At 34.6% G+C, this 12,379-nt stretch overlaps 2 protein-coding genes across 2 annotated transcripts; one reads left to right on the plus strand and one right to left on the minus strand.

Moving 5' to 3' along the window:
* Positions 1–614: 614 nt before the first annotated feature.
* Positions 615–1,994, plus strand: LOC121730295 (gamma-butyrobetaine dioxygenase-like). The gene has a single exon (XM_042119276.1). The coding sequence runs from the start codon at positions 696–698 to the stop codon at positions 1,950–1,952; it is 1,257 nt and encodes a 418-aa protein (XP_041975210.1). The 5' UTR covers positions 615–695; the 3' UTR covers positions 1,953–1,994.
* An 84-nt stretch (positions 1,995–2,078) lies between these two features.
* On the minus strand, positions 2,079–2,840 carry LOC121730299 (mitotic spindle assembly checkpoint protein MAD2B). Its single transcript, XM_042119286.1, has one exon. The coding sequence runs from the start codon at positions 2,700–2,702 to the stop codon at positions 2,094–2,096; it is 609 nt and encodes a 202-aa protein (XP_041975220.1). The 5' UTR covers positions 2,703–2,840; the 3' UTR covers positions 2,079–2,093.
* Positions 2,841–12,379: the final 9,539 nt, after the last annotated feature.

Raw genomic sequence — 12,379 nt, forward strand, 5'->3', positions numbered from 1 at the left:
CAGTGCGCGGCAGAAAGTTACGCGAGAAACGCACTGTGGAAGACTGCCACTCATCAAGGTGATGAGGATGGTATATTTTTCGCGTAGGACGATGGCGAAAAGTTGCAGGTAGTATGATTCCGAACAATTCCTCAGAGCACTCCCCGTGATACAACCGATAGAGGATGCAGAGTGAAGCTACATCTCGGCGTAATCCCAAGAGGTCCAAGCTGTTTGAAACACTATGGCAGTCAACAATTCGAGCGGCCCTTCGTTGGATACGGTACAGAGGGAACAGTTGGTATTTAGGTGCCCCTGTCCAGAGATGAGAACAATATTCCATATGAGGCCGAACCTACGCCTTGTAAAGTTGTAGGCGTTGGTCCGGACTGAAGTACTGTCTCGCTCTGTTAAGAACACCAAGCTTCTTCGAGGCTAACTTGGCCTTACCCTCTAGATGATATCGGAACTGGTCTTCGCTCGATATGTTAACGCCAAGTATTTCAATGCTAGAGATGGTTAAAGATGTGCCCTCAAAACGAGGATATACGACCATAGGCGACTTTTTAGCGGTGAACGCGTGATAATATGAACTTGTTAAATAATAACTCGCTACCTATTACATAAGTGTAGTAACAGTATCACAATATTCGGTATCACGTCAAGGTTCGAAGTTCACGATTACGTATCGCAGTGTGTAAGCTGAGCTCGGCGCGATGACCGCGTCTCAGCGGCTCCTAAGTGTACGGCACTTGATCAAACAACTTTTACTACCCAAATACGTCAGAACCTACTACGAAGGGCGCACCGAAAACGTTACGTTTAGAGAAAATGAGGACATCTTAGACTTAAACATTCACGGCGAAATCCTCAAATTCCCGTACGTGTGGTTAAGAGACAACTGCCAATGTGCCGAGTGCTTCCATCCCACCGCCAAGAGCCGAGTCGTGGATTGGGCGAAATTCAACTTGGACAGCAAACCGAAAGATGTTATTAAAGACGAGAATTCCTTGCAAGTGACGTGGGACGACGGACACGAATCGCGGTACAAAATAAACTGGCTAAAATTGAGAAGTTTCACTGACAAACATAGAAAAAATTATAATGATACAATTTTCAAGCCAACGAAAAAAACTTGGCACGGCAACAACTTCCAGAAGATACTATCCAAACATGAATTCAGCGGCATTATCAATGATGACAAGCAACTTTTTAAATGGATTCATGATCTCTCCGTGTATGGCGTAGCCTTGATTAAGAATACACCTAATAAAGAAACTGCATTAGACAGTGTGGTGCAAAAAATCGGATTCCCTAAGAAAACTCACTATGGAACAAACTTTATAGTTCAAAATGTGCCCAATACTAGCAATGTGGCATACTTAAACAGCAACCTTCAAATACATGTGGACCTTCCTTACTATGAATATTGCCCTGGGGTCAACATGCTTCATTGTCTCGTACAAACATCCAGCCGAGGTGGAGAAAACCTGCTATCCGATGGACACTACACTGCAGAGTATATTAAAACTTACCACCCTGAACAATTTAAATTACTAACAGATATTGATGTAGAATGGAGTGACATAGGGACGGAACAGGGCAATGAATTCTTTAAGCTTCACAGAGCCCCAGTTATATGCTTAGATAAGCATGGACAAATAGAGCGGATAAACTTTTCAATTCCTCAGAGAGGGAGTCACTTCCTCGGTCCTATAGAAGTTGTTAAGCCATGGTATAAAGCCCATAGTCTCTTCTTTAAATTAAACATGGACTTTGCGGCGAAGTTTAAGACTGATGCAGGTGATATACTGGTCTTTGACAACATCAGATTGTTGCATGGCAGAAATCAATATGAAGATAAACCTAATAATGTAAGAAAACTAATAGGTGCATATGTCGACTGGGATGAGATATATTCAAGATTAAGATGCCTGCAACTCAAATATAATCATAATGATGAACTTGTTTAGTAGCTAAGCAAAATTTTAAATAGTATCTATTTTGATGGTTTAAATATAAGCCTTTATAATTTTATACCTGAATACTTCTTTTCTTATTTTAGTTAAAGATGATCATCATTTGTTAATTATTTGGAGGGTTAGTGCTTCTATTCAAAGAATACTGTAACTGATATCCAATTCATTTATTTCAACATATGTAGACAAACTGTATTGTCCCACGTCAAAACTTCTTATTGGGACTATTCCATCAGACTTCTTGCTTTCATTCTCGACTTCTATCATTGGAAAATCTTCTACCTCAGGATTGGTGACCAATGAGACTGCAGTAGATTCATTCGTGTGTAGATATATTGTAAAAGATGTATTTTCAGGTAATTTTTGGAAAATATGAAACATTGTAGATAGCTTCAGACAAAAAGCTCGAAAGTTCTGTTCACTTTTAATGAAATATGTATCAGTGGTTTCATGTTGATTTTGTATATCAAAATCAAATATGAAGCTTAATAAAGCCTTGTAATTTTCATCAGTAATAACAAATTCAAGTCTCTTCAATTTATTGTTCTTTAGGCAAGCTTCAATACTTTTAAGACACATATCTAAATATTGATTGACTTGTGGATGAACAGACTTATAAACTACCACATTGTATTTCTTTCTGCTTTCAAATATTGATTTAGGATATACAGAAGTAAAATAAAGAATGTTATTAAAAGCAACAGCTAAAAACTCAACAGTTAAGTCTGTAAGGCAGTCATCCATACTTTTATAACTTTTGTCACACTTTATATTCACTTGAATTAGTATCCAAAGAAATTGTTCTCATAATATTTTTAATGGTGTAATATTGTTACTTGTAGTAAATACTAAAAATACATTGAAAACAATACCTATTTTAAAATTGGTACCTATAATACCTATAGCACAGATTACTAGTATATATGACCTATAGAATGTTTTTGTTTTTGTTACTTTGTATTTCTCCTTCTTCTTTTTGGTCACAGATTAATAATATATATTTGTTTTTGGTAATCGCGTTCACTCGGTAAGTTGTTGGTAAGTTGCCAATGTCAATATTTTTAAAAACGTGATTTTCTATTTTTTTTTAACCTGACTTCCAAACTTTGTTCTAAACTATGAAGCGATTATGACTGTCACAGAGTACTTTATTATATGACTTAGGGGGGTATTACATTATCATTTATTTCTATGATCATATATAGGATCCAATATAATTATATGATCATTTGATCATATCTGCATATTACATTATCATATTTCATTGATCCAATTTTACGTCATATGTGGTTTTAATAGCCAATGGAGAGCGCTAACGCTGACAGGTATTGACATCAGGGTTACTAGATCTCAGAGAATTCGATTTGTCAAAAGACATCGTCATTTTTAATATGGCTTGTTTTTTGTTATTTCAGCAAGATTATCCAAGTATATAATTAGAAAAATAATTACATTACATTATTTGAAACATATTAACGAACAAGAAATTAAAAACTCTTTTTTATATTAAATTACGTGCAACACCTATTTCTATGACCGTAGAGTCTGGCTAGCGAAAGATGAGACTGGAAAAAGGCGGCAAATTAAAAAAATCGACGTATAATAACCCTGTCTATCGGCGGCATTATAGTTTTGTTCTACGAACTACGAAAAATAAAACCTAAGAAACCTTATTATTCGTAGTTCGTAACTATAATTCCGGCTATAGACAGGGTTGTTATACGTTGATTTTTTTAATTTGCCGCCTTTTTCCAGTCTCATCTTTCGCTAGCCAGACTATTGGATCCAATCTCTCAGCAAATGTCAAAAATCTATGATCAAGGAAGAAATGAATCATATGTCTATATTACATTATCCAATATCATTGACTCAATGATCTTGGATCCAATATATATGATAATCTAATATCCCCCATACGTAGTATCTCTTCTTAGTCTATGTATATGACTGTGTTGATCAGGATTCAGGTGTGGTAGCAGCTTGTAGGCTGGTTTTATTATTAAGCGTTTAGCGATAAATCCAGCCGTAATTTGATAAGATAATAAGCCTGAGTAATCAAGGGAACTCAAGATTATTTATAATTTATATATCTATAGTATGTAAAAAATCAGAGAATCCCAATTAGGTACCTTACAATTTACCCACAAAGGGACAGGGAAGTTGCCTTGACGTACTTAAAATCAATAAAAGAAAAATGTGAATTAATAAAATTAATTTTATTCTCTAAATTTATATGACGTAGTTGGTGATCATCTAACATCAAAAACTTATTTGTCGGGAAGTGAGTCCAGCCCCTGAAATAAATAAAGTTTCTTCATTAAATGACAAACTGGTACATTGCTTTTGTTATTGTAGAACAGTATGACTATACTTCCCTCGGGCAGAGTAGACAGAATTATAGAGTATACCAACTTAGAACTGATGTTGAAATTTTTAAATTTGACGTATTATGACGAAAATCGTCGCTAGGGTTGTTAACTTATTACCTACGACATAGAGGAAAATAATACACAGACCTACGAATTTAAAACTATGACATATTCGCTGGATATTTTCCTCTTTGGTCATAATATTGTTGTTTGTGTGCCAAAACACTGGCACATGCGATTAAAATTGTCAGAATCCAATTTCGAAATCTTTATTTTAAATATTTAAAAATGAATTACACCAGCCAACACGAGGCACATTCGTTCATAATCCTAGTGAAACCCGACGAATTTGACAGATATTGAAACCTCCATATTAGTGATTAAATAGCTTGTCAATAAAGAGTACTACGCTGTACACAATTTTGAAATCACATAAAAAATATGAAAGCCTTATTAAATCGAGATAAAAATCTGCAAGGTGATAAATAATATTTAAAGAGAAAATTCTCTGTGGAATACAAAGAGAAAAACCCACCTTTTGTGCGTGATTATGTTTAGAAACTTTGTACTGTTTATACCACAGAACAGATTTTGTTGGAAAGGGCAAAAACTGGCCAAATTGAGACTTTGTATAGTTTTATTAGTAAGTAAGTAGCCACAGTTTTCTTACTAAGCTATCAAACTAAAAATCTAACACCAAATCAAGTCTTTGTCATAGGAAATATAAAAATTTGTATAAAGTTATTTGTTACTTTCACTATACCTTAAACTGTTTTATTCTTCTAATTTTTAATTTTAAATAATTAAATAATTAAAGGCTCAGGAAGCGTGTGTTTTGTTTGAGGAATGTGTTTTATAAACAAATAGAAAAGCTTCATTTGCCTGCCCTCACTTAGTAAAACATACTTCTCACAATGCAGCTCTGGAAACGCAGAATAATAGTTTAGTACCCAATACTTACAGCTACAACATAAGGGTTTCCAGTTATTCTCTCATCTCTCTGGTAGGACATTCTGTCCCATCTCTCAATCATGGTGCGTCTGTGATGCTAAAATTAGTAAACATTATTTATTTGTTATATCAAGTTCGCCAGAAACGCATCTCTTACGAAAACTGACTTACATAATGGTACATAACAATATACTCACATTGTTTAAAGTTAAATTGTGAAGGTGATAGAGTCCCAACCCCGGTAGGCCTAATCCAGCTGTTATGACCATAAAACTTGGAATAATTTCATACCACATGATGAATAATTAAAGAATTTATATTATATTTTGTAATTTTATTCTTGCGTTTTTGCGACTTTTTTGCTAAAAAGCCAGGAGCTGACAGCTGTCAATGTCACAGATAAAACGTAGTGATATATTCTCTTTGGTCACAGATATTTGACAGCTAATGACAGTTGTTAGTAGGCAAAGAATTCTGTACTCTATGGTAATTTTTAGGGTTCCATAGACCATACCTAAATTAGAAATAAGAAATCATTTATTTGCAGAAACAAGGTACCTATAAAGGGTAAAAACAGGACCCTATTACCAATACTTCAATGTCTGTCCGTCTGTCTCTACTCTCTAGGCTGTATCTCAAGAACCACTTAAGTAAGACTTCTAAAATTATCACAGATAATGTATTTCTGTTGCCGTGTCCTTAACAATCAAAGGCATTCCAAAATTAGTCATGTAAATGTCGCAGTCCACTGGTTAAAATAGCCGTTCAATCAAACAGCCATGGGCGTACCGAGGAGGGGGGGGCAGGACCCTGGATCATGTTGACGTCCCTACTAAGTATATTATCTAGTACTTTCATCTATAAAAATAACGAATTTTTGCCATTTGTTCTCAATACATTATAAATTTTTTATCTGATTTGCAAAGAATGTAAAACTTGATACATTTTAATTTGAAAAAGACACGATGTTATATTCTAATGAATAGGCTAATAAAGTTATAATAACAATGTTTTAGTTAAAACTCACGGAAGAAATAGCCCAATTTATCGATATTCACACCAAATGTCACAGGAATTATAAATTTTGGTTCTATATTAGGCCCATTTCTTTTTCTCATCTATGTAAATGACTTACCTTATCTAGTTAAGGGTAATAATAATGAGATAGTGCTTTTTGCTGATGACACTTCACTTATTTTTAAAGTGAAGCGACAAAAGTCGAACTACGACGAGGTAAACAGTGCTCTCTCAAAAATAGTACATTGGTTTAATGTCAATAACTTACTTTTAAATTCTAGTATAACTAAATGTATAAAGTTTACTTTGCCCAATGTTAGGCAAGTCCAAACCAATGTAGTATTAAATGATGAGGAGATGAATTTAGTAGACAACACTGTATTCTTAGGTATTACACTTGATAGTAAATTACAGTGAGGTCCTCACATTGTTAATCTTGCAGGTAGGCTCAGTTCGTCAGCATATGCAGTCAGAAAAATTTGGGAAATTTCTGACGAAGACACGGCACGATTAGTATATTTTAGTTATTTTCATAGTAGGATGTCGTATGGAATCCTTTTATGGGGAAACGCTGCCGACATTAATACAATATTTGTGCTGCAGAAGCGAGCCATACGTTTTATTTATAAAATGTCTGCTTTAGAATCTCTGAGAGATAAATTTAAAGAAATTGGTAACTGTTGCTTCTCAATACATTTTGGATAATGTAATATATGTTAGAAAAAATATAAGTAAATTTAAAGTTAAAAGTGACATTCACTCTAGGAATACTAGAAATAAGCACAAGCTAGATATGCCGGTGATTAGACTTAGTAAAGTCAGTAAATCTTTTAAAGGTCAATATAAACACCTTTACAACAAAATCCCTGAAAACGTTCAAAATCTTTCCATTAAAAAATTTAAAAAAGTAGTTAAAGAACGTTTGTGTGCCAAAGCCTATTATAAGGTCAATGATTTCATAAACGATGGCACACCTTGGGAGTAGGATGGCTTCTTGCAAGATTCTTCATTATTATAGGACTTACAATTATGTATGCACAGACGTAATAAAAGTATATGTATGTGGATATTGTATATAATATTTAGTTACAAAATTGTAAACTTTATTTTAAAAGATTAATTTTTTTCTCACTTTTTTTCAATGATATTCTATGTTACTAACGCTTTTTTTGGTAAAAAAGTGGGCCCCGTGCGAGTTTCTTACGCCGGTTCTTCTCGCCGGGTTAGTTCCCGAACCGGTGGTAGGCATCATGTAGGACATTCTGAAAACATTTATTTTAAATTTATTCAGAAATAAAAAAAATCGGATCCACACTCACGTTTCGCGGAAATTTCGCGGCGTCGCGCGCGGCTCGCGCGCGAGTGGGGATGGGGCTTTTCAGTTGTCAGTTTTCAGTTTGACAAGTTTTTATTATGTCAGCGTGTTCCTAAACTATTACCAGTATACTGGCCTAATCGCTTAGGTCAATGATCGCTTAGGTTTAAGATATTTTGATTTATGTCACACTTGACAGTACATTGATATTTTTTGGAAACACAACCCATATGTAGTCAGTGATGCCAACCTGCAGATAATTTCAGATCGGTGAGGAACCAATAGAAAATCTAGAAGTGTTTATCCTTACGCCATCTAGTTAAGATTGTAGATGGCGTAAGGATAGACACTTCTAGATTTTGGAATGCAATCGTACAGTGAAAGGTTGTTTTCGCAAGCAAAAAATATATGGTCTGGAGAGCCTTCATCCAAGCCACATTCACACAATGAGCTATCCCTCACCCTTATTTTAGCTAGAAATACCGGGTTACACGAGTGACCGAGACATAGCCGACAGATAGTAGAGCAAACAGGCTATCAAAGCAGGCTTATTAGCTTTCAAATATTTAAAAAACCACGGTCGACTAGGTACTGAATCTTGAATTTCAGCGTAAAAACGTTCTTTATTCCTACTCGACTCAGTGCAAATAGTATTCCACTCCAGAGTCAAATGCTACTTGGCTAGAGGAAGAAGATCCTGACAAAAAATTTTAAAATTACTTAAACCACCAGACTTTGCAGCTTCTTTGGCATACTTATATAGATCCACACTGATCCACACATTCATTTCCTATAATCCCGCTATGACCAGGAATCCAAGCAAGTACAACCTGTATGTTGCTACAATAGCATTTAAATAGTAGCTCCCTAATTTTAAAAATTAAAGGGAATTTAAATTTACTTCTAAAGGGGTTTGACAAAATCGCTTGGGAACTTTTACAATCGGACATATTAATAGGGATGATGACAAGGTCAAAGATTAGCGAATTTTGTTAATAAAATAAACAAATCACGGTCAAAAATAAGTGTTCCCAAAATTTCAGCTTGATAGCATTTGTATTTTTTTTTGTTATACGCCTTCAAAGTTGGATATTCAAGTCGATTTTTTTTTCAATTAAATTTCTTAATATTTGTATACAATTCGATAACTTATGCAATTAAAAGCAGCTTTTGTTATGAAACCACTTTCATAAACGCAATATTTAATATACCTGTCGAACAAAGTTGTCTCCCGATGCGTACAAACTACGAAAGACTGACGTCATACTTTCGTAGCACTTTGTATGGAGCGTTTCGGGCAGGTCTTTTTTATTAGATATTTGAATAGTCATATCTTGGTGAATTTTTAAGCTATCCTCTGATAGCTTAAAAATTCACCAAGATATGAAAAAATAGAAACATCGTTGAAAGAAGACTCTTCATTCTTTCAACGATGTTTCTATTTTTTAATGTTTCTATCTTTCAATTACCGATTAGAAAAAAAATAGTCATCATGCCTATTGCCTAAAAGGGCCCATTCACTGCACGGCAGTCCTGCCGTGAATGGCCCTCACTTGTGACGTGACGTTACGTGACGTGACGTTACGTGTCGTGACGTCATGTGACATGACGAGAAATGACGTGGCTGACAGCCGGGTTTCATAAAATGCCCGGTTGAATCCGATCAATTTTGTTAAATTAAATTTAACTTTTTAGTCATGCAGAAATAATTTAGCCAGAGATAACTAAAAAACAAAAATTAAATTATAAACAAAAAACTAATTTGAGAAAAAGCTTTTATTTAAATAGTCTAAAAAGAAGAAAATAATTTCTCCTTAAAAAATTTAACTATTAAGTTATAATCCTCAATATATTATACAATTTGCATGATAATAAAAGCTTGTCGCGCGATTTGTAAATAAACAAAGTAACTAGTACAACTGAGTAAATTAATATAATATTTCATTTAAATAAATATTTATCAAGTACATAGCGCGACAAGCTTTTATACATATATATATCACGACACGACACGACATGACACGACACGACACGGCACGACACGACACAATACCACACGACACGACTTGACTATTATTTTTCAATGTACTGTCAATAAGCCCTTTTATTTGAAACCCATATTGCAGAAGTGCTTTAAAATAACTATTCCCCTATCTTGCTAAGCTGCCATATTGGATATAGAATGACATGACATTCGTTTCCGAGTAACTTTCAGTAAGCCCTCTCATTTAATACCCATATTGCAGAAGTGCGTTAAAAATAACTATTCCCGTATCTTGGATGAGCCGCCATATTTGATGTAGATTGACGTTACATTCGTTTTCGAATTACTTTCAATGAGCCCTTTCATTTGATACCCATATTGCAGGACTGCATAGAAAATAATTATTTCGCCATCTTGGATGGTCATTGGTCAGCCATATTGATGGTCATCCAAACTAAAAGCGTATGCAAAATTTCAGTTCAATCGGTTAAATATATCTACTTCAAAATTGAGTTACAAAATTCCACCGTAACATACATACTTACATACATACAGAGCAAATAAAAGCTTTTAAACGTCGTATTATAGGGATGTCGAAATTGAAAGAAAATATCGATACATCGATATTTAAAAAAATATCAATATCGGTCTCGATTAGGGTTGCTGAGGATTCCTCTTCCGCTTCCTCATAATGAGGAAGTTCCGCAATATTTTGGGTTCCTCAACCGTTACCGCATTCCTCATAAATAAAAATAAAAATTCCTCTTCCGCTATCGCTTCCTCAAAATTTAAGAGAAATTTATGAGGAATTACACTGCGCATGCGCGTCGCGTATCTGGCGTATCCAATCACGCTATGGCGCGGCGGCGCGGCACCGGAGCGGTGCCGCACCGCACCGTTTCTCCCTGAGGGCCCATAGAAGTGCAAAGATGAGTATTGCAGCGGAGCCGCTGCGGCGTGTGTCTAAACAGCCTAAGGGCCGCGACACACCAGAATGGCAGCGGCGACGCGAGCACTTTCAGTGTCATAAGATTTTAAACTTTATCTTCATTTTTGTAATACATAGTACAGCGGCCACGGGCGGCCGTAGACTTCTCAAGCGATACTATGTATTACAATAATGAAGATAAAGTTTAAAATCATATTTAAGACACTGAAAGCGCTCGCCTCGCCGCTGTCATTCCGATGTAGCGCGGCCCTTATTGCTAGACTGATTTTGATGATTCTTTATTGTGTGTGTTTTGAGAATGGTTTAGAATTTAGATTCATAGTTTGGTTCACTGGAAAATGCCCTTTTAATTAATTTTTGTGTAATGTATGTACCTAGTACGTTATGTACAAAGTACAGACAGGACAAATGTTTGGGTTGGGTCCGCTGGTATTTATAATTTTCTATCTTCCTCTTCCTTATCCGCTTCCTCATCCGCTTCCTCATCCGCATCCTCTTCCTCATAAAATATCCTCTTCCTCATCCTCATCCTCAAAATTTGCGCGTGACAATTACTCTTCCTCATAATCACTTCCTCAACAACCCTAGTCTCGATATATCGCGAAAAAAATAGGCACTTGAAATGTTCACAAAATACTCAGTTGTATACATACTTTAATAATAATAATAATAATTGATGGTAAAATTAAAATAAACTGTAAACACTTCGTGCGCGAGTACAACTAGTATTTGTCCGATTTTTTGGTATTTTTTTCCCGATATCAATAATGGCAACTTAAATAATAATTAATAAACTTAAAATAAATTAAATTGTTTTATTAAAATTAAGGAGGCTCCTATATTAAAAAAAACCATATTTGCCTATTTTGTCTCTATGTACTATAATACATAGAGACAAAATAGGCGAAAATGATATTTTTTTTATATAATATAAAAAAAATCATTTTTGATATCAATATAACATATAGGCTGCGTTCCAGATGACGTTAATTTTGACCAAAACGCTCAAAACGTCCCCTTCTGCCGTTCCCTTTGGCGACCGGGGTCGTTTTGATCGCGGCTATGACGTCACTCATGACGTCATCATTTTCGCTCAAAACGACCCTTGACGAAGATGGGTCAAAGTGGGCGTTCTAGTTTTTTTTTTAATTTTAACGTAACTATATCGCGAAAGCCATGTTCGGAAAGATTTCAGGAGAGAGTAGAGACAAAAAAACTTTATATTATTTCATTACAAATAATATTTTAATCAAATAAATTAAATAACATTTAATGAAATATTTTGATTTCATCTTTCCTATACCTGTTGACTTACTCGTACTTGACTAAGCATTAAGCGGTATTGTTACCTAAAGTTTATATGTATATTGTGACAATAGTCAATATTCAAAGTACATGTGGTTATGTTATTAAAATATGATTCAATGTGAAAACTCAAATGTAATACAAGTTTAACTATATTAAAATATGAGTACTTAAGTAAAAAAAAATGTAATACTAAAAACGAAACAAATATAATGTTATGTATTTTTTTTGTAAAATAAATGTAACTATAAACAATAAAATTACTTTTATTTCGAATTGAAGAAAAGGATCGTAATATCTAAGTTTGGTTCAATGTACCTATGTATAAAAAATATATACTTAGTTCTTTTTTTAAACTTTTCCCAAAACGCTCAAAACAATCCATAATCCGTTCCAGTTGGGTTTGTATCACTGACGCTCACAAGCTAGTGGAACGGGAAAAACTACGGTTTTGAGCGTGAGCGTTTCTAACGTCATCTGGAACGCGGGGATAATATAACAGGACGCTCACTTATAACATGTTAGTTTATC

This window comes from Aricia agestis, chromosome 9, assembly GCF_905147365.1.
Source record: "Aricia agestis chromosome 9, ilAriAges1.1, whole genome shotgun sequence".
NCBI classification, from domain to species: Eukaryota; Metazoa; Arthropoda; class Insecta; order Lepidoptera; family Lycaenidae; genus Aricia; species Aricia agestis.